At 33.1% G+C, this 18,706-nt stretch overlaps 3 protein-coding genes across 3 annotated transcripts in view; 2 read left to right on the forward strand and 1 right to left on the reverse strand.

Moving 5' to 3' along the window:
- Positions 1 to 2,067: 2,067 nt before the first annotated feature.
- Positions 2,068 to 5,936, forward strand: LOTGIDRAFT_154283 (hypothetical protein; the record flags this gene model as incomplete). The annotated part of the gene is made up of 6 exons (XM_009061984.1): positions 2,068 to 2,122; positions 2,941 to 2,976; positions 3,428 to 3,754; positions 4,389 to 4,733; positions 5,050 to 5,110; positions 5,543 to 5,936. 6 exons carry the CDS (start codon positions 2,068 to 2,070, stop codon positions 5,934 to 5,936), a joined length of 1,218 nt encoding a protein of 405 aa, XP_009060232.1.
- Positions 5,937 to 7,690: 1,754 nt separating this feature from the next.
- LOTGIDRAFT_154284 (hypothetical protein) lies at positions 7,691 to 12,050 on the forward strand (the record flags this gene model as incomplete). Its single annotated transcript, XM_009061985.1, has 8 exons — positions 7,691 to 7,734; positions 8,473 to 8,561; positions 9,031 to 9,116; positions 9,346 to 9,550; positions 9,749 to 9,975; positions 10,399 to 10,522; positions 11,514 to 11,640; positions 11,957 to 12,050. 8 exons carry the CDS (start codon positions 7,691 to 7,693, stop codon positions 12,048 to 12,050), a joined length of 996 nt encoding a protein of 331 aa, XP_009060233.1.
- A 5,296-nt stretch (positions 12,051 to 17,346) lies between these two features.
- Positions 17,347 to 18,706, reverse strand: part of LOTGIDRAFT_154286 (hypothetical protein) — a gene marked incomplete at both ends in the record, with an annotated part of 11,971 nt that continues 10,611 nt past the window's right edge. The window contains 2 exons of the mRNA XM_009061986.1: positions 17,347 to 17,691; positions 18,367 to 18,495. Coding sequence (XP_009060234.1) covers positions 17,347 to 17,691; positions 18,367 to 18,495 — 474 coding nt within the window. The remainder of the gene's footprint in view (positions 17,692 to 18,366; positions 18,496 to 18,706) is intronic.

Raw genomic sequence — 18,706 nt, forward strand, 5'->3', positions numbered from 1 at the left:
CCTCATTGTAGGATGCCAGTTGTAGTATTTGAATAGGCCAACCATTGAAGAAAAGACAAACAGTTGAAAGAACAGCCCTGGTTTTAGGAATTAATTATATTTGTCAATTCACCGTGTCGTCATTTGGAACACAACGATATACAAATCATCTCATAGCTGGTTTGTAGGTTATTTCCTCCACCATTCAAAAATATCACACTATAACATTTATATTTAGGTATCTAATTTAGCTATAATTCTATGGTAAACAGGAAAGGAAACAAAAGTACTTGTCATAATATCAGTTGATATCCTTCACCTGTTTTTGCTAGTTATAACGATATAAAGTCACGGAGCATAGTATATTAACCAGATTTGTATTATCCAGATTTTTTATCCCACTATAGTCTGCAATATCAGCATCTGCTGTAAGCGGGTATTAATTTGTCATCTACCAATAAATTTATCTAGATTTCACATATGTACAGTTCTAGTTCAATCGTACTTGGTATCAAGGAAGGTTTTGTGCCATACGAGAGTCCATTGTGGCAATTTAGACCGCGACTTTTTCACGAGCAACAAGGGAAAGGACGAGAGTTGAGAAATGGCAGCAAATGCCTACACAGTGGTTGGGATAATTACAAAGATCCATTAACAATACGTTTATATACAAGTTTGAATTTGTGTAATCATCGCAAATTCCTTTACCCGAAATATGTTCTATTACTTTCTCCTTTTGTTGTTTAGGCAATAGGTCATTCTGTTTTCTTATGCTGGTGTCACACTGTGGCGAATATTCTTGCGAATATGAATATTTGAATTTCGAGGTGAATTCGCCAATAAATTGCGATTGGATAGTAAATATTTGAACCTCAGCCACTCGTCGGTGATGATGAAATTGAATTGAAAATTGGACCTTTTATACTCTCTGGACACCTCACTAGGGCGATTGTTATTTATATCCGCAAATATGTGTCTGAATATTGGCAAGACATTTGCAATACATTCTAAATGGCACTTTGAAAAAAAGTGGTAAAGTATTGGTAAAGCATTAATTTTGTAACATTGGCGACAGTGGTAAGACATTCGTAAGGAAGGGGACCGAAAGTTATAAAACGCCATTCAAATACCTTTACGAAACTTTACCAAAGTTACCAATGGCTGATCAATGCTTACGAAAATGACTGTCTTCTCTTCACAACTAGGTCGAGAAAATAACTTCTGATTTTCCCGGTTTCCCCCTGTCAGTGATGTAGGTAAAAGATGCTGACATGGACAAGGCGTTTAGTCGTTCAGATGAGACAATAAAGCGAGGCCTTGTGTGCTACTGCAGGCTGTGCACGTTAAAGATCCCTCGACAGTTGTCCTGGCAATATTTCCCTCATTGCAACCGGTATGCCGTCTTCATTAGCCCACATGGTGCAGAAAAGTAGGACGTAAAACTCCATTTCATTTCTCTTCACAACATTAAATTGACCGATATTCATGAGGAGGCGGAGAACCGAATTGTTATCAATGCTTGCGCAGACATGGCGAATGTAGCGAAATTTGAGCGCTTGTCAAATATTTCCATTCATAAGTACATTCGCTTGCATATTCGCCACAGTGTGTGGTTGGACTGCAAGTCCCTTTTCTATGACTAAATGACTAATAAAGTTATAAGTCATAGCAACTGTATGATTTGAGCCCCTTTATGATATTCACTACCGGGTCTTTGCCATACATATTAATTTGATAATTATTGATTCACATCAGTGAGGATGCCTGGTTTTTTTTTTTACATTATTCTATTTTCTATAAAAATTTAAATGATAAAAGAGTTAGTTTTCCTTGTTTCACTTAGATTCATCAGATTACCTTTAAAAGGTTTCTGTCGTTTAGCGTGATTTATTATAGCAGATCAATTCTACCATGTGACGACATATTAATACTAGAGCAGAATACGACTTTCTAGGTATTGAGATTAAAACATGAATTTCTATCAGAATACAATCAGAATATAACTCGGTATTAATTGATTGATTGAATGATTACAGAAATCAATTAATATTATACATATAGGTTATTGCAGATACGTTTTTTCTTATAATGGCGTGGAAAACTTATTTTGGATTTCTGATTATTTTACTGGTGAAAGAGACAGGTAAGTGTATGTTTGATTTGTTTTGGAAGTATTTCAGGAACTATGCCCTGCAACTATCATTATACATGTAATTTGGAATTATTCATCTGAAATTTCATTGGAAAGGTATATGGTCCGTATTACGTCGAGGATTGAAAGACATCTAAATTCAGTATAAACGTAGACATACTTTCAAACTTCTTCTTATAAATTAATTTAGAGAAACTATTTTGGTCAAAAATGAACATTTTTACCAAATTTATGTATTATTTTAAAATCTGGCCTTCGTAATAAAAAATTTCTTGAAAATTTTCAAAATTTGTTTTATAATGATAAACAACATAATATTGTGCCATCAAACACAAAACTAGAGAGAATGTAGCCAGATCTATCAATAATCCATATTTACTCTTATTTTTCTCTTAGAAATTTTCTCTTTTTAAGTCATTACATTTCATAACGTTGTATATAGATTTATCAAAAACAAGATAATTTTATAATTGATATCAATAATTGTAATCTAATTATCATAATCAAACTGATCGAAGCAGACAGAGTTACTTCGCCTATTCTAAACAACATGGAATTTTGGTGACGAACGTTTGATAATTATATATATATATAATATATAATCTAATATATATATATACATTGTGAAAAGTGCATGAGATAAGAGTCTTCACAGTATTTTGAGATTTGATGACTGGTTGACACTACAACTTACAGCTTTATTAAGTCAACATATATCACCTGTATTATCCTGCAATTATTGTACAATAGTACTTGTTTCATCATCATTTCAAAGATATCTCATCTAGCAAACTTGCTCTTATTTTCAGCCTCGGAAGATCCGTGTAAGGAATCACCACATGCTGGTAAGATCTTTATATGATATGATTCAACTCAATTTTTGTATGTTTCAATATCGATCACCTTCTCATGTAAAAAAAAATTCAAAATAAGTTTTCAAATCTTAAACTCTTAATCTTAAAAGAAGCAAGAACATCATAGGTCTACGTCGGGAATCAATCTTATTAAAAACAGTTTACGATTTCGTTTCGTAATTAGATTGGTCGGGATTGTAATCGGAATGGTGCGTTCAAATTACATTAGCTATAAATGACCCCTACACGCACAGCGAACTTAGAAACCCTTTGTTAAATTTCATTGAGGCAGGCCTATCATTCTAACATATAGCTGGGCTGTTTAATCAGATAAATACAGTCTCGCCAACATACTGATCAATATGGTAGATATATAGATATATTTTTGCTCTGTGGTGGTTGGTTGCTTTTGACACTTTAAAGGAATAAATTTCTATTTCAGTTACAGCCTGCGAAACTGTTGTTGATGTTAAAAGGCAGTTGTTTATACCAATTAATAATACAATTGGTGATGGTTGCCAGTGTACTGTCGAATTGGTTTCAATAACAGAAGATCCATTTACTGACAAAGTTGAAACCAAATTCCTTGATATTAATGAATGTGGATTTAACGCATCAACTGAATTAGATGGGGTCTTAGAAACACTGACATGTGACAATTCTCTGGTAACCAAGGATATGGAAACAGGAGATGAGATGATATATAGATTTACTGGTAGATCTGATGCAGATGTTACTGTTTGTCTACAGATAGTTCCACAAAGTGCTAGTAAGTTATGGTATCATATAGTTTTATCAATTATTAGAGAATTATGCTAGATTGTGAGAAAATGAGTGTTCAGTGTTCTTGACATTTATATATTTTAAGACATGTTATTGTTACTCAGAGTTTCACCCTATGCGATCTTCAGACAACTGGACTATTTTTAGCCTGTGCTAACTTGTTCTGATGCCCACCGTTCGAGACGAGTTCGGGACGTTTGTTGAAAGAATTGGATACCTATCGGCATTAATGATGCATGGGTTGCTTCTCAGTTGAACACAGGCTACATCGTTTGGTTTTATTTGTGTAAGCTTTAGCTCAATAGATCAGGATATTTTGTCACCATTATTTTTCAGTTTAAGTTGCCAAATGTCCTTTAATTCATTTTTGACTTTCAAGTAGCAAAATAAGTTTTATACATCTATTGGGTCTTTTGCAGACTGAAGTGTCATGCAGCATGTAAAAGAATACGCTTTAAGCAAGATTATGTGTGTCATTTAGCAGCTTGAGAATCAGCTTAGGCAAGATGGATTTGTCAAGAAATGCAAAATGACAAATTTATTTTCTTTTTTGGAATATCAATGCATCTTAGTCGCATTGTCTAATGTAGTATAAAAATATATATTCCATGTTAATTCAGATTCGAGAGTAAATATCAGCTGTGCAGACCAGATTACAGATCCCAACACAGCATCATCAACACTTTCATTACCGACCACTTCATCAACTTCACAAACGCCACCATCAACATCAACAGCTTCATCAACATCAAAATCAACAGCTCCATCAACATCAAAAGCTCCATCAAAAGTTCCATCAACATCACAAGCGCCTCCACCAAGGACCGCGGGATCGTTATTTCATACATCATCAAGTTCTCCCGAACAAACAACAAAATCAACGCCAGATGATTATGGTGTTAACGGTCCAAAGTCAACAACTTTTAAACCAAATGCGGATAAACCAGATATTACATTCATAATTAGTAAGTTTATATTTATTATGCTTTTAGGAACAGAGATTCGTCGGAACAGCAGAGACGGAGCCATGTTTATGTCCAAGGAGGGGCGAGATATCTGAGATTGCCCGAATCTCTAACCTAGTTATGAGATTTTTGTCTGAAAAACTTTCGGGGATCCTCCTACTTTGGCTCTGACATTGCGGAACAGATCCGTTACATATCCTCTAATAATGTCATTTCTTTAACATTAAAAACAGTTTGGATGTTTTTTATTATCAAAAAAAAATATCGCATAACCCTTGGACAGTAAGGAATAATGTATAGTTTTATTTAATTACAGTATTAATTGGATCATGTGTCGGTGGATTTTTGTTAATATTACTCATTATTCTAATTACATGGTAAGGCTTTTCAGATATACCATTTAAACTTTTTTGATCTCATGTTGGATAAGAGATTTATTTCATCTAATTAGACTTTCTGGAAATAAATCTTAAGAGTAATTGTAACCTATATCGTCGCTGGCACAACGTCCTCGAATAAATAGACGGGACCGTTGTTTGCTTTATCAAAATAGCTTTGTATGGTGTAGTGAATTTTGACCGTATATGTTATTATTAGTCACGATTAATGCGCGTGTGTGCATTATTTACACACAAGAAAAGTAAAATGACTATTATTTAAGCGTGTTTGTCAGCTTGACATCATAATCGATCCCAAATATTAAATTTATCTGCTAAAGGGAAACGCGGTAAAGAATTTTTAATCGATCCATCCTCTTTTCTAATCACAAATAAAGTACAGAAAGCATAAGTCTATTTATTATCGTTTAGGTGTATCATCTATCGGAGAAGGAAGAAGCGATATGAAGCTAAGAAGGCTTTGCCGAATAATGAGGCTGATCATCATAGTTTAGAAGGTATTCAATTTGAAAATGAACTGTTTATCTTGGCGAATAAAGATGAGGGTAAAGAGGACAGCAAACAAACTGATGCTAATGACAAGCCTATTATTTATCAATCACCTCAAAAATGTGATGTGAGCCCAGGCGACCAACTTCCAGATATCGTAAAACCATCTGAGAATGGAGTTAAGAAAGTGAATTTTGATGTAGTATGTGATCCAATTGCGGAATTACCAGAAGAATCTGTGACCGAGTTTAAAACTGATACCATTTTAATGAATGACGCAATGATTAATACTATGACTGGTCGAATACAATTGTGAATAATCAAATATACTCGTATGTTGTGACAATTCTAAAGTGACCTTCGTAGTATCTTCATAGTAAACCAAAATACTAAATTTGTTATACTGGATTGATGAGTTTACAGATTACAGAAGGATACAAGCAGAGACAACGGTGCTACAGGAGATGTTCTTGAATTATTCTGAAATAAATGGGTTTTTTATGATTTTGTGTAAAAACTTTTTTTCAGAATAATTATTTAGTTAAATGTCTATCTTTTGTAACTGTCGTATTTTTGTGTATAAGGGTGTATGTCCGTTATACTTGTCAGGATCTAAAATAGAATGTCGGTTAATATCAGATATACTGTCAGGATATAAAATAGAATGTGGGCTGTATATCAGATATACTTGTCAGGATATAAAATAGAATGTGGGCTGTATATCAGATATACTTGTCAGGATATAAAATATAATGTCGGTTAATATCAGACATACTGTTAGGATATAATATAGAATATGGGGTGTATATCAGATATACTTGTCAGAATATAAAATAGAATGTAGGTTAATATCAGATATACTGTCTTGATATAAAATAGAATGTGGGCTGTATATCAGATATACTTGTCAGGATATAAAATATAATGTCGGTTAATATCAGACATACTGTTAGGATATAATATAGAATATGGGGTGTATATCAGATATACTTGTCAGAATATAAAATAGAATGTAGGTTAATATCAGATATACTGTCTTGATATAAAATAGAATGTGGGCTGTATATCAAATATACTTGTCAGGATATAAAATATAATGTCGGTTAATATCAGACATACTGTTAGGATATAATATAGAATATGGGGTGTATATCAGATATACTGTCAGGATATAAAATAGAATAGAATGTGGGTGTATATCAGATATACTTGTCAGGATATTAAATAGAATGTGGGGTTAATAGCAGTATACTGTCAGGATATGAAATAGAATGTGGGTGTATAGTGGGTGTATATCAGATATGCTGTCAGGATATAACATAGAATGTGGGTGTATATCAGATAATACTGTCAGGGTATGAAAGAGATTGGACGGTGTATATCAGATATACTTGTCATGATATAAAGTTGAATATGGAAAACCCGTCAGGAAATTTTGGCGAATGCCAGGGTATGGAATCAAGTTGAATAAATCTTATGACGTGAATAGAAAGGATGTTGAATTTCCGTTGTAAATCTTCTGCTATTATGTAATCCTCTCAGTAATAAGTAAGTATAACCTTGGTATATCAGACTGATAGAAATCATATGATTTATTTATAATAACAGATATTAAAGTCAAGAATAGTTCAAAGGCATATCACAGTTAAATATTAATCAAGCTTATATTTATCTATTGCTGGTTCCTTTATGATGCGTTGCACAGTAACAACTGTTGGATCTTCCAATACTTTCCTATTTTTCAGAGATAAATAGTTGTACCTTTTCTAATTCTTTCCAATCTATAGTCAAATAAAAATCAGACCACAGTAAACCCCATGTGATTTTTATGGGTTACCTAACCCAAACTTACATTTATTTACCCACACCTCCAACCTGGACCATTTTGCTATAATTCGATATAGAACATAAATCTTGTCCCTGTTACTTAGCAGTATAGCTTCATTATATTATAGTAGATATTTTAATAAATACTAGTCAGTTTTTATTGGACGAGCTGTTCGCGTTTAGAGCAAGCGTTTACCAGTCGACGAAAAACGGCTACTGATCGACTCGTACGTTAAAAATAAAATGTCTGAAGAAAAAGAAGTATTTGCAAGACAGATTCGAGAAGGGTTGGTATTTTATATTATTTTGCACATTGAAGAGGAAATGTGGTTCATAGACTGATTCTCACCCTTAATTCTCTATGCTATATGCGAGTATATGGCCATAACCTATTTTACCCAAATCCCATGAATGGTATATTCCAACTACATAATTAAGTCCAAATGAGGTAAACCATTATTATATGTAAGGGTTATCAGGCTCTTTGAAGCAAATTTTTTTTATGGTGTATTGATCGAATCACTTCAGTAAGTAAAGAAGTCTGAGGATTCTGACAAGAATTTCGAAGTCATTTGTTAGAAATCTTTTTTCAGATTTGCCTTCCTTGATTCTTAATCTGTATAATGAGTGGAAAACGTTTACAAACAAGATAGTTGATTCGAATGCACTAAATAAGACTTGAAGTGTTTGATATAAAAAGTAAACATGCAAGTCTATTTTTAATACGGGTATTGATAATAATGGGTTACATTATAGTAATAAGCTCATACGTCGGAGGGTTCGAAGTTCACAATATTTCGATGAAAGTTTTTTTGCGATCTTATCCTTGGCTCAAACAGTATCTGCAAATTATGTTCTCAAAAGCTAAAAGAGTCTTCATTTAGACTGCCTGGAGATCCCACAACTGGATTTTTTTCAGCTATTGTCCTTGATTAAGTAATAATATAAAATACTGTGAAGATCTAGGTACAGTTTATAAATTAAAAGTAGGAGTAGTAGAAACTATATTTTGTGTTCTATTAAAGGAGACAGAAAGCAGAGGCTTCTGATTTGGGTTATCCCGAGGTGAAACTAACAGAAGATGATGTTTATATCGTTACCGGTGCCAATACAGGTCTAATTTTCATCATATTACTTTCTCAATTCGACAGTTTGTAATTTAAACCCACCTTCGTACTATACAATTGAAACGAAATTAAATTAATGAAGTTTTACGTCCTACTTTTCTGCACCTTGTGGGCTAATGAAGACAGGCAACGCCATGCAGGGTGCAGTGAGGGAAATTTTGCCAGGACAGCGGCATTAGCCTGCTCTTTTTCGATTTCCAACTGTCGAGAGATCCCTAACGTGCGCAGCCCGTAGCACACGGGGCATCGGTGTATTGTCCCATCCGAACGACTAAATGCTTTTTACAATTGAAAGGAGTCATACTGGATTAAATAATTGATAAAATGTTTAATCGTTTTCTTGCAAATTTCCGTAAAATATTATGTTTATAATGCATAATTTATTAAATAAAAAAATTTATAACTTCGAGCACAGTTCTATATACAGTAGTATATAATTCCTATTACATTTTTAAGGTATTGGGTATGAAGTTGCTAAAAACATTGCAAGAATGGGGGCCAAGGTGATTCTCGCATGTCGTAACATGACAAAAGCGGAAAAGGTAAAGCTGTAGTTTTAAGTAAATGACCAAGTTGAAATACTTTACCAATTTTAGTTACCTAATTGTTCGATGAAATAACTATGTGTGGTAATATTTTCTACAGTTATCATGGTGACAATAAAGCTACGGTCCATGTTCCATTTTGACTCTATTTCCCACTTCTCACCTTGTTCGCACTCATCCCTCGAATATCGATAATCTAGCAATTCTTTAATTGACGTTTTTCCAGGCTATCCAACAGATGCAAATGGAATATGAAAAAAGTTTTGAAGAGAGTTCCAGATCCGGAGAACCAATCACACTTAATGTTGTGAAAATGGAATTAGATTTGTCATCGTTTGATTCTACCATGAAATTTATAGAGACATTTAAAGCTCAATATAGTAACCTGAAAGGTTTAATTTGCAATGCAGGGGTGGTTACTACGGAAAGAGGTATAGACCTTCACCATTGATGATTGTCGTATATTTTAAATAGATATAAACCTATATAGTCGTCCAAGTGTCCCCGATCTTTAAAAAACAATAAAATTACACAAGCGGTCATGGGTCTCGTAACTATCTCAAGGTCTGAAAAGGGGAGGGGGATGACCGCTAAAATCTTTCAGCAGTATGATGTGTTTTTCTTTTCAGAACTGACGAAAGATGGTAACGAAATTATGTTCCAGGTTAACTTCCTTTCTCAATTTGTACTGAATCTACATTTCCTACCTTTATTACTGAAGAATGGTAATGATTCTAGAATCACCTTAGTTTCATCTGATTCGTACATTGAAGGGGCCATTGAGTTTGATAATATGAACTGTGAAAAACAATTCCTTTCAACGTTTAATGTCTATGGCAAATCAAAACTATGTCAGGTAAGTTTTTAACAGTAGTGATCGTACAAAGGCGTTAGACAGATTTCGTTCCCTTCAATTCATGCAGTTAAAATTTCTTTGCTGAGCGAGTGACAGTCTTATTAAAATTAGACTAAACTCTCTATCCTTTTTTAGCAACTTTATTATTTTAGCCACTTAAGTTAGGGCCTAAAGACAGGCCTCGTCAGATTGATTACACCGCCAGCCAATAAAATTTCTGCCCTCCTCAACGCTGGGATTTTGTGACGCAAACAAAAGGTGCAATCAGTGTCTATATGCTTCTCGGAATACAACACACCTTTAGTAAGAAAAATATCTTGTGGACAGAAATGCAAGATTTTTTTTTAACAAAAATTCTCCTCTCGTCATCTCAGAATGAAAACTATACGTTTAGAATAATATGAGATATTTGTAATTTTGCAGGTGATGTCAACATATTGGTTGAGTCGTCATTTGAAAAATAAATCAGTTACAATAACAGCATGTAATCCTGGATTTATTCAGACGCAGATGACTGCAGCTCTTGATATGCTCAATCCTTACATGGGTAAGAATTTATTATTATTGCGAGGAGGTGACCGAAAGCGGGTATCACAAGTTTTCATCGTCTTCTAAACTCTACCTCATTACTTTGGTGACAAAAAATCTTGACATGGTACGCTCAGGTGGACTTAATCCATCGATAGATCAGTTACTACTACTTGAAAATGCAGTGGCAAGTCGCACGATAGACCTGAGCCCCCTAAAAGACTCGAATATCTGCGACAGAGATATTGCTTTTACTTGCAAATAGATAACACCATAAGCATAGGGTAAGAAAGCAATGGTCCGGGCCTTGGATGCTTGGTTTGCATTGCATGTATAACAGTGTTATAGGTTTTCCATTAATTCTGATGCAACTTTGTGTTATCGTGGATGAGTTTAAAGTTTATGGACTCACTCCACTAATTCATATGCCATCTCTTCCCATGTTAAAACACGAAATTCAACCTTCTATAACTTTTTCCAGAAATCTCGTTGAAAGCTTTCCAACATGTCGAATGAAAGCCTGACCAATTCTCAATGTCTCCTAAAAAATTCATTATATGATGACCATGAAAATTTTGAGCTAATAAAATTGAAAGTAGACTACTACCGGTTATACTCATCCGCTAGAGTTTGGCACTTCACAAAACGACTATTTTTAGAATTAGCCTTCCGCCTTTAAGTCTCTCATCATCTCACCAAATCTGAAAGATAATGCAATTTCAGACATCAAATTCCAAATCTAGACCAAATTTTACCGTAAAATAGGCAGGCAAAAACCCCAAAAGGGAGAGAGAAAGAAGATTTCTAAAAATAGCCTGGACTACATTATTTCTAAAAATAGCCTGGACTACATTCCTACACAATCATTTGCATAAAATGTTTTAGTGGAGTGAGTCCTTATGATTTTTCTATGAGTTTTGAGTTACTGCCCTTAGGTCTATTAGAATTATTTATTTTCGTAGTCTCAACACTTAAAATGCATTTTTAACTGAAATTTTACACAATTATAGACCAAACATTGTCACCAGAGGTAGGAGCTAAAACTGTGATAAAAGCAGCTACTTCTCCAGAATACAAAGGTCAAACTGCACTGTTCTTTGATAATTGTCAACCTATACCAACCACTGACTATGCTAGGTAGGTAGTAGCTGACTTACATAATTTTTGTGCAAAATTTATTTGATATCCACGAATGGTTTAGGTTGATCTGATCATTATCAATCTGATATCAGATATGAATTTTCTTTCGATGTTTTTTTTTTTCAGCTATGATCTATTTCTTTAAATCGTGTTCTGTCGAATTTCGACTCATAATAGCGTCACAGGTTTTTATGATATCTACTAACCAATCAAAATCTCTTAAGTTAATGTATAACAATGATTAATAAGTGAATTTGGTTGCTCTTGAGTTGTGTAATAAAGACATATAGCCATGTACATTGTTATATTACAGAGATGAGAAACTTCAAGAGAAACTGATACAATATGTAATGGGTATATTAAAGCCGTATTTACCAAAGAACCTGGAAGATTATATAGAATGTTAACAATTCTTTTCTGATCAACCAACGGAGATAATCTAGAATGACATAGATTTATTATCTTCGAAGACCTGAATGAGTTTGAGCCTTAATATACCGGTTCAAGCTTTTTATTCAGGACTCCCATTCATTTAGTTTATAATACTTTATATACATGTATTATGTTCGTTACTGTTGTTATAAAGACATTTACTGTTATGTTAGGCTAGTAATTTACAGTACATAGATTCCTTTACCCTATCCGGAGCTCATAGAGTCTGTTTTCACTAGTCATCACAGTTAATATACAGCCGTCGAGTTATATAATAATATATTTATAACTCTATGTATACTGCCCAGTTTCATTAGTCTAATCAATTATCTCTCATGAAAGGTGTTTCAACAAACCTTTATGCAGTACTAATGGTATTATGATCGTCATTTACAACCCAAACAACATTACAAAAATCAAATTTATTAAGTAGATAAGAATACAATATAAAGATATATGATACAGTTTGTTATACAGTTAGTTATACATTCCATTCACCAAATAGTCAATTCTAGAATAATGTCGTTTCTGCCAACCATCATAAACACGCCTAATCACTAGTATAATCACCACCAGAAAAAATATTATTCCAAAACATAAACTAGTGATGAGAATAACAGAATACGTCGATCCGTCTGTAAAAAATGATGTTGCTGTGGTGTTTGATGCTAAATCTTGTGATACATTTGTTGGTGGACCAGTGGTCAAATTCGTTTCAATACCAAAAATATCTTCTACAAAATAAAAATCATTATAGACGGAGAGTTTACTTAACATGTTATAGTCTTAAAGCAGAGATATAACTAATCAATGGTATATTTAACATACCTTTAAAACTTTGCATTTAATGTTTTTACACATTTCACAATATGTCTCCGGATTTACAATTGGATATTAAAAAAAATCGAAACGGAACAGATAATAGTTAGTCGTTTCGCTCCCTCTACCCACTTTTTAACCAAGAAAATTTTACTTTATATGACCTAACGTATTAAAACATAACGCTAGCTGTCAGTCAAGTGATTGAGAAATTCTTAATGAAATAAATTTTCGAAAATTTAGCCAATTCTGATTGGTTTAGGCCTATTCTGTGTATTAGGTTTTAATAATTAAAAAAATGATAGGAAACCTACCTATCAGTTCATCTATAATCTCTTCTGCAGTTTCTTCTTCATTAGTAATATTATAAGTTGTAGGTTCTATTAAAGCTGAAACAAGTGAAAAATAAATTCAAATTTTATTGGCAGCATTAACTTGGAAACGTGAAAACATGTCGTCATATTACAATCTATAATTGTCATAGAATCTTAAATCTCATTGCTTCAGGATCCCAAAAGATCTTTTTCATGGAAGAACACAAAGACCTAACCCATAAATTCTTGGTTCCCAACAAGGAGTTCATGTTAATCAGTTGCCAAAGTCGTTTGTCTATTCAGGTCGCATTTGAAATGCTGCTTCTACAGTTGCCGTTTAGCCAAATGATACAAGTAAATAAACATTATTAAGGTACAGGTTAAAAATATTGGGAAATAAGGATATAGACTAAAAAAAGGCCTTACCTGGTGTTAAAGCATCAATGTTAAATTCGTCTAAATCTAGGACAGCTTCTGTCGTTGCTGAAATCGTGTGTGGTAGTGTCTTTTGGTCGGATTGTGGTGTATATGTAATCAGCTCTGTTGGTGGCGTTGTGATTTGTACACCAGGTTTTATCTGTACAAAGCTTTCATTTTTAGAGGGAAGACTAGATTCTACTGTAGTATTTTCTTTTGCTTGTACAGCATCGTCTACTGTTGACGTGTCATTCGGTCGTGCAGATTGAATATCAGGAGCGGCTGTTGGTGCCATCGTAGGAAATGGTGTTGTGCCATTTACAGCAATCTGTTCAGGATTCCTAGCACCACCTGCAGGTGTTATGTTGTCGGCAACTAATGTGCCATTCAAAGCAACAGGTTTTTGGTTGCTTGGGCCACTAGTAGCTGTTATATTATGTGCAACTGGTGTTTTGCTTTCAACTGCAGCAAGGGTAGTAGTTGCTGTTATTAATTTTTCAGGATTTGCTGTTGTGTTAGCTTGAGCCGATGCACCTGATGTTGTTTTATTGTTGCTATCCAGATTTGTTCCATCTGAACCGCTTGGTTTGGTGGTTATTACCAATGTTTGATCGGGGTTTTGGTTACCAGCTGCTTCAGTTGTTGCTTTCTGGATTGGGTTTTCGGGCTCTTGTTCTTGTTGGGATTTTGTAGTTTGGACAGTATGGTTGGTAACTACTGGAGCTTGAGTGGTCGTTGTTCCTGATAGTTTCTGTGGTGGTGACTGTGTTGTGATAACTTGATTGTTTTCACCAACTCCATTGTTAGATGGTGGCCTAGTACCAGCAACTGAGTCTTTGTTTTCAGATGGCTTTTGTTGTACTGATGTTGTAACATCTGAAGATTTCGTCGTCGTTGTCGTCGTTGTTATTGTTGTTGTTGTTGACGTAGCTGAATCACATCTTTTGACCAATAATAGCAATATTATTGTAAAAACAATTACTCTCCACTCCATATCTGTAATGACAAGGGGTAGGCCGATAAACGATCACTTTAAGGGTTTGGTATAAGGGGGTAAACATGTGCCATTCCATTCATATCTGGATTGGAATCAAAGCCAGTGACAGTCCTTAGCAGTCATGCAAACATGTAGATCTTATAGTCCATGAGTATTTGTATTATTTAGTACAACATTGCTATAATGAAGACCAGGCATATACCAAGTTTCAGTTCAGTTATAAAATTCAAACCATGTTTAAACGAGCTAAGAATGAGCTTTTTATCAGGTCATCATTACATGAAGGAGTAACGAAAATTACTTCATATCATAATTTGGTTGAAATCATTTCAATCGGGATTCAGGTATTAGTTTTATTATTTAAATAAGATCCAAATACCCAACAAACTCAAAACAAGGAATGTGACAACTGGGACATTCCATAGGTTAATATTAAATTTGATACAACGATAACTTACCGAATGTCTGGTATGAAACTTTCCTGATAAAAACAAGACTTACATTTCAAATTCTAATGTATTTAGCCAATGTACAATTACAAGACTTAAAACGCAAAACAATCTTAATATGTCAAGTAGTAAGATCAATATAAGCAACACGTTGGAGTGGATGATCGAATTTGAACATCTGTTGCGTCTTTACGTCTTCCTTGGTAAAGCTTTATTAATAACATTATATTAATACTTATAGTTTTTGTATGTTTTTAATCGATCTAACTAAATCCATGTCATTCTTTGCTGTTTGTCCGGTATGTTGGTAAATTATCAACCATCCATTTGACTGTTGAATGAATAGATTGTCCAGGTAGTCAGCCAACTAGGTCAAACAGTGTAGTAGATGACACAGAGGATTTATAGTGCAGTATTTGTATATTGCCCCAGGGAATTAGTCATTTAATACATATCAACTAAACTTAAAATTTACATTAGAATTTCAAATTTGTCTTGTGTTCAATAACTTCTAAGTGAATATGCAAGTAGGCCTGCATACTACAAGTCGTAATTCAATTTTCCCCTTCTTTAACCATTTCTATTATTTATTATTTCCAAGAGATAAATGAACTTTTAGATATATGCATGACACAGACGGGTCATTTCTGAATTTTTGCAAAAATAAATTTAAAATATTCAGTTAGACACAGAGACATATCATTTTAGATATTCAGATAGACACAGAGACGGGTAATTTTAGATATTCAGATAGACACAGAGACGGGTAATTTTAGATATTCAGATAGACACAGAGACAGATCACTTTAGATATTCAGATAGACACAGTGACGGGTAATTTTAGATATTCAGTAAGACACAGAGACGGGTAATTTTATATATTCAGTAAGACACAGAGACAGGTTATTTTAGATATTCAGATAGACACAGAGACGGGTAATTTTAGATATTCAGATAGACACAGAGACAGATCACTTTAGATATTCAGATAGACACAGTGACGGGTAATTTTAGATATTCAGTAAGACACAGAGACGGGTAATTTTATATATTCAGATAGACACAGAGACAGATCACTTTAGATATTCAGATAGACACAGAGACGGGTAATTTTAGATATTCAGTAAGACACAGAGACAGGTTATTTTAGATATTCAGATAGACACAGAGACGGGTAATTTTAGATATTCAGATAGACACAGAGACAGATCACTTTAGATATTCAGATAGACACAGTGACGGGTAATTTTAGATATTCAGTAAGACACAGAGACGGGTAATTTTATATATTCAGATAGACACAGAGACAGGTTATTTTAGATATTCAGATAGACACAGAGACAGATCATTTTGGATATTCAGTAAGTCATAGGGACAAGTCAATTTTAATATTCAATAAGTAAACTCATGAAGGAAGTTAAATATATTTAATATATGAATAATAATTAAAATTTAACAAAAGAATAAACAGGTGAATATAAAATATTCATTTAAGTATGAAATAGATGAAATAACAAGAGATAAAATTGTACAAAATAAATAATAAAAGGCATATAGACTTCAACAAAAAATATATATATATTCATAATATGAGATGTTAATTTTCCCACCAATTTGTGACATAATTTGCAGCAACAATTGTGCATAAGCAAATCTGTTGGCACGTATTAAAAAAAACCTTCTTCCAAAGCAGATATATCTTTCAATACAAGCTTCCACAACTTAAAGTTAAGAGATAAGCACTAAAAAAACAATTTTACAATCATCATTTTTATTTTCCACAAGAGTCCACTATACAAAAACTAACAAAAAATCTGTGAGTTTAGAGACCAACATCAGATCAAAATATAATAAAATATGGCACAATTAAAATTATAACAAAAAGACAGATTTCGGTCAAGATAAATATAACTACCATATGCTTTCATGTTCTTATCACAGTAAGATGATTTTAATTTTAAGAAAAAAAACATTATTCAAATTTCAATTACTTTTATAAAAGCATGATTGCTTTAACATAAACAATTCCTGAGGACCATTGAGGTAACCCACACACACAAACTCACACAGAATACAAATTATAAATTAGACAAAATTACATTGTTTTTCTTAGAAGAAATGAATTCTAAAATGAAACTATTAACTATACTTATCAATTATTTGGGGATTAGAAATAGTGTACATTATATTTGGTACATAAATATGGGGATAAGATAAGTTTATTTATTGTTATGAAAAACAATAAAACAAAGGATTATTCTGAGCAAATTGAGATCTAGGTTCTGGGGTTTAAAATACAACAAGTTTTAGAATAATTACCAAAACCACATTGATTACATAATTTACCTTTACTGACATTCATAGATTGTTTATCAAATATAATATTATTACACACAATACATTTAGATGTATTTGGTGCCCCAGTAGAGTGAAAAGAACACATTCTTCCATAATACACTTGATGACCAAAAGCATGAGCTCCACATACTATACAACAGTCTTTAGATTGCCAAAATTTAGTGGCTTTAAACAACCCTCTTTTACAAGAACAAAAGGCACAAAATTTGGCTTCTTTAGTACCAGGTACTTGGGGACTTGCTGAACTGTTGCATCTCAATCGCTTAAAAATTGAAATGAGCACAAAATTAACAAAGATCATTATTAAATAAAAAAAATAAAAATGTACAATATATTTAAAATAAAATTGATGGATGGAATATAGATCAGAATAATAAACAAAATGATAAAAAAAAAGTTGCGTTGAGTATTAAAAATTAATTATACTTCACATTTCTATAGGTTTATTTCACCAAAATATCAAAGCTGCAAAATCATAATCTTTGAAATTTGAACATATGAAGGTGGACAAGTATTCAAAGATTTTTTCCCCTTTCAAAAGAGGATGGCACATTTCTGAATATATAAAATCTATAAGAGCATAACAAAAGTCATTGCAACATCCTAAATACATTCAAGTCCACATTTTACAAAATAAATTTAGTAAAACAAGACGAATTGATTTAGTCGATTACAATACAATTGAAATTCATTCTTTTTGGTAAAATTTTGCTCAATTTCAAATGAGATCAAGTATTGTCTACAAAATCACTAGTCCGAGATAAGAAGATATGATCTAATCCAGCTCTAGAACACAACATCTGTATCCAAAACCACAGTCAAAACACAATACACCTGGTACAGAACCACTGCCAAACCCATCACATATAAAACATGAATGATCTAAAGAGAATGAATGGAGACTACAGGCCTTAGCTTCACTATGTTTGATAAATACTTCAATACCACAAACAATACAACTATTTACTCCATTCCATAAACAATCCTCTTTAGTATCAACGTAACTGTATGAACAAAATGTACATATTTTAACTGTTTTACTTGGCATGCTTTCACAACGAAAATCCTGTAACAGACAGAACATTGGGATCAATCAAAATTTGCTTTTGATGGTTTATGACTTTAACAAAGCATGAAAACAATAAATGGACATAGTTGTTGACATCACAAGATATCTCCTATTCAACGAGTGCTTACTTGGCTTGCATGATGCAAGAATAACCCACTTTTTTGTAACAATACATACATCCGAAATAAGTATTGGTTATTTGAAAGGG

The sequence above is a fragment of the Lottia gigantea genome (genome assembly GCF_000327385.1).
Source record: "Lottia gigantea unplaced genomic scaffold LOTGIsca_5, whole genome shotgun sequence".
Lineage (NCBI taxonomy): Eukaryota > Metazoa > Mollusca > Gastropoda > Lottiidae > Lottia > Lottia gigantea.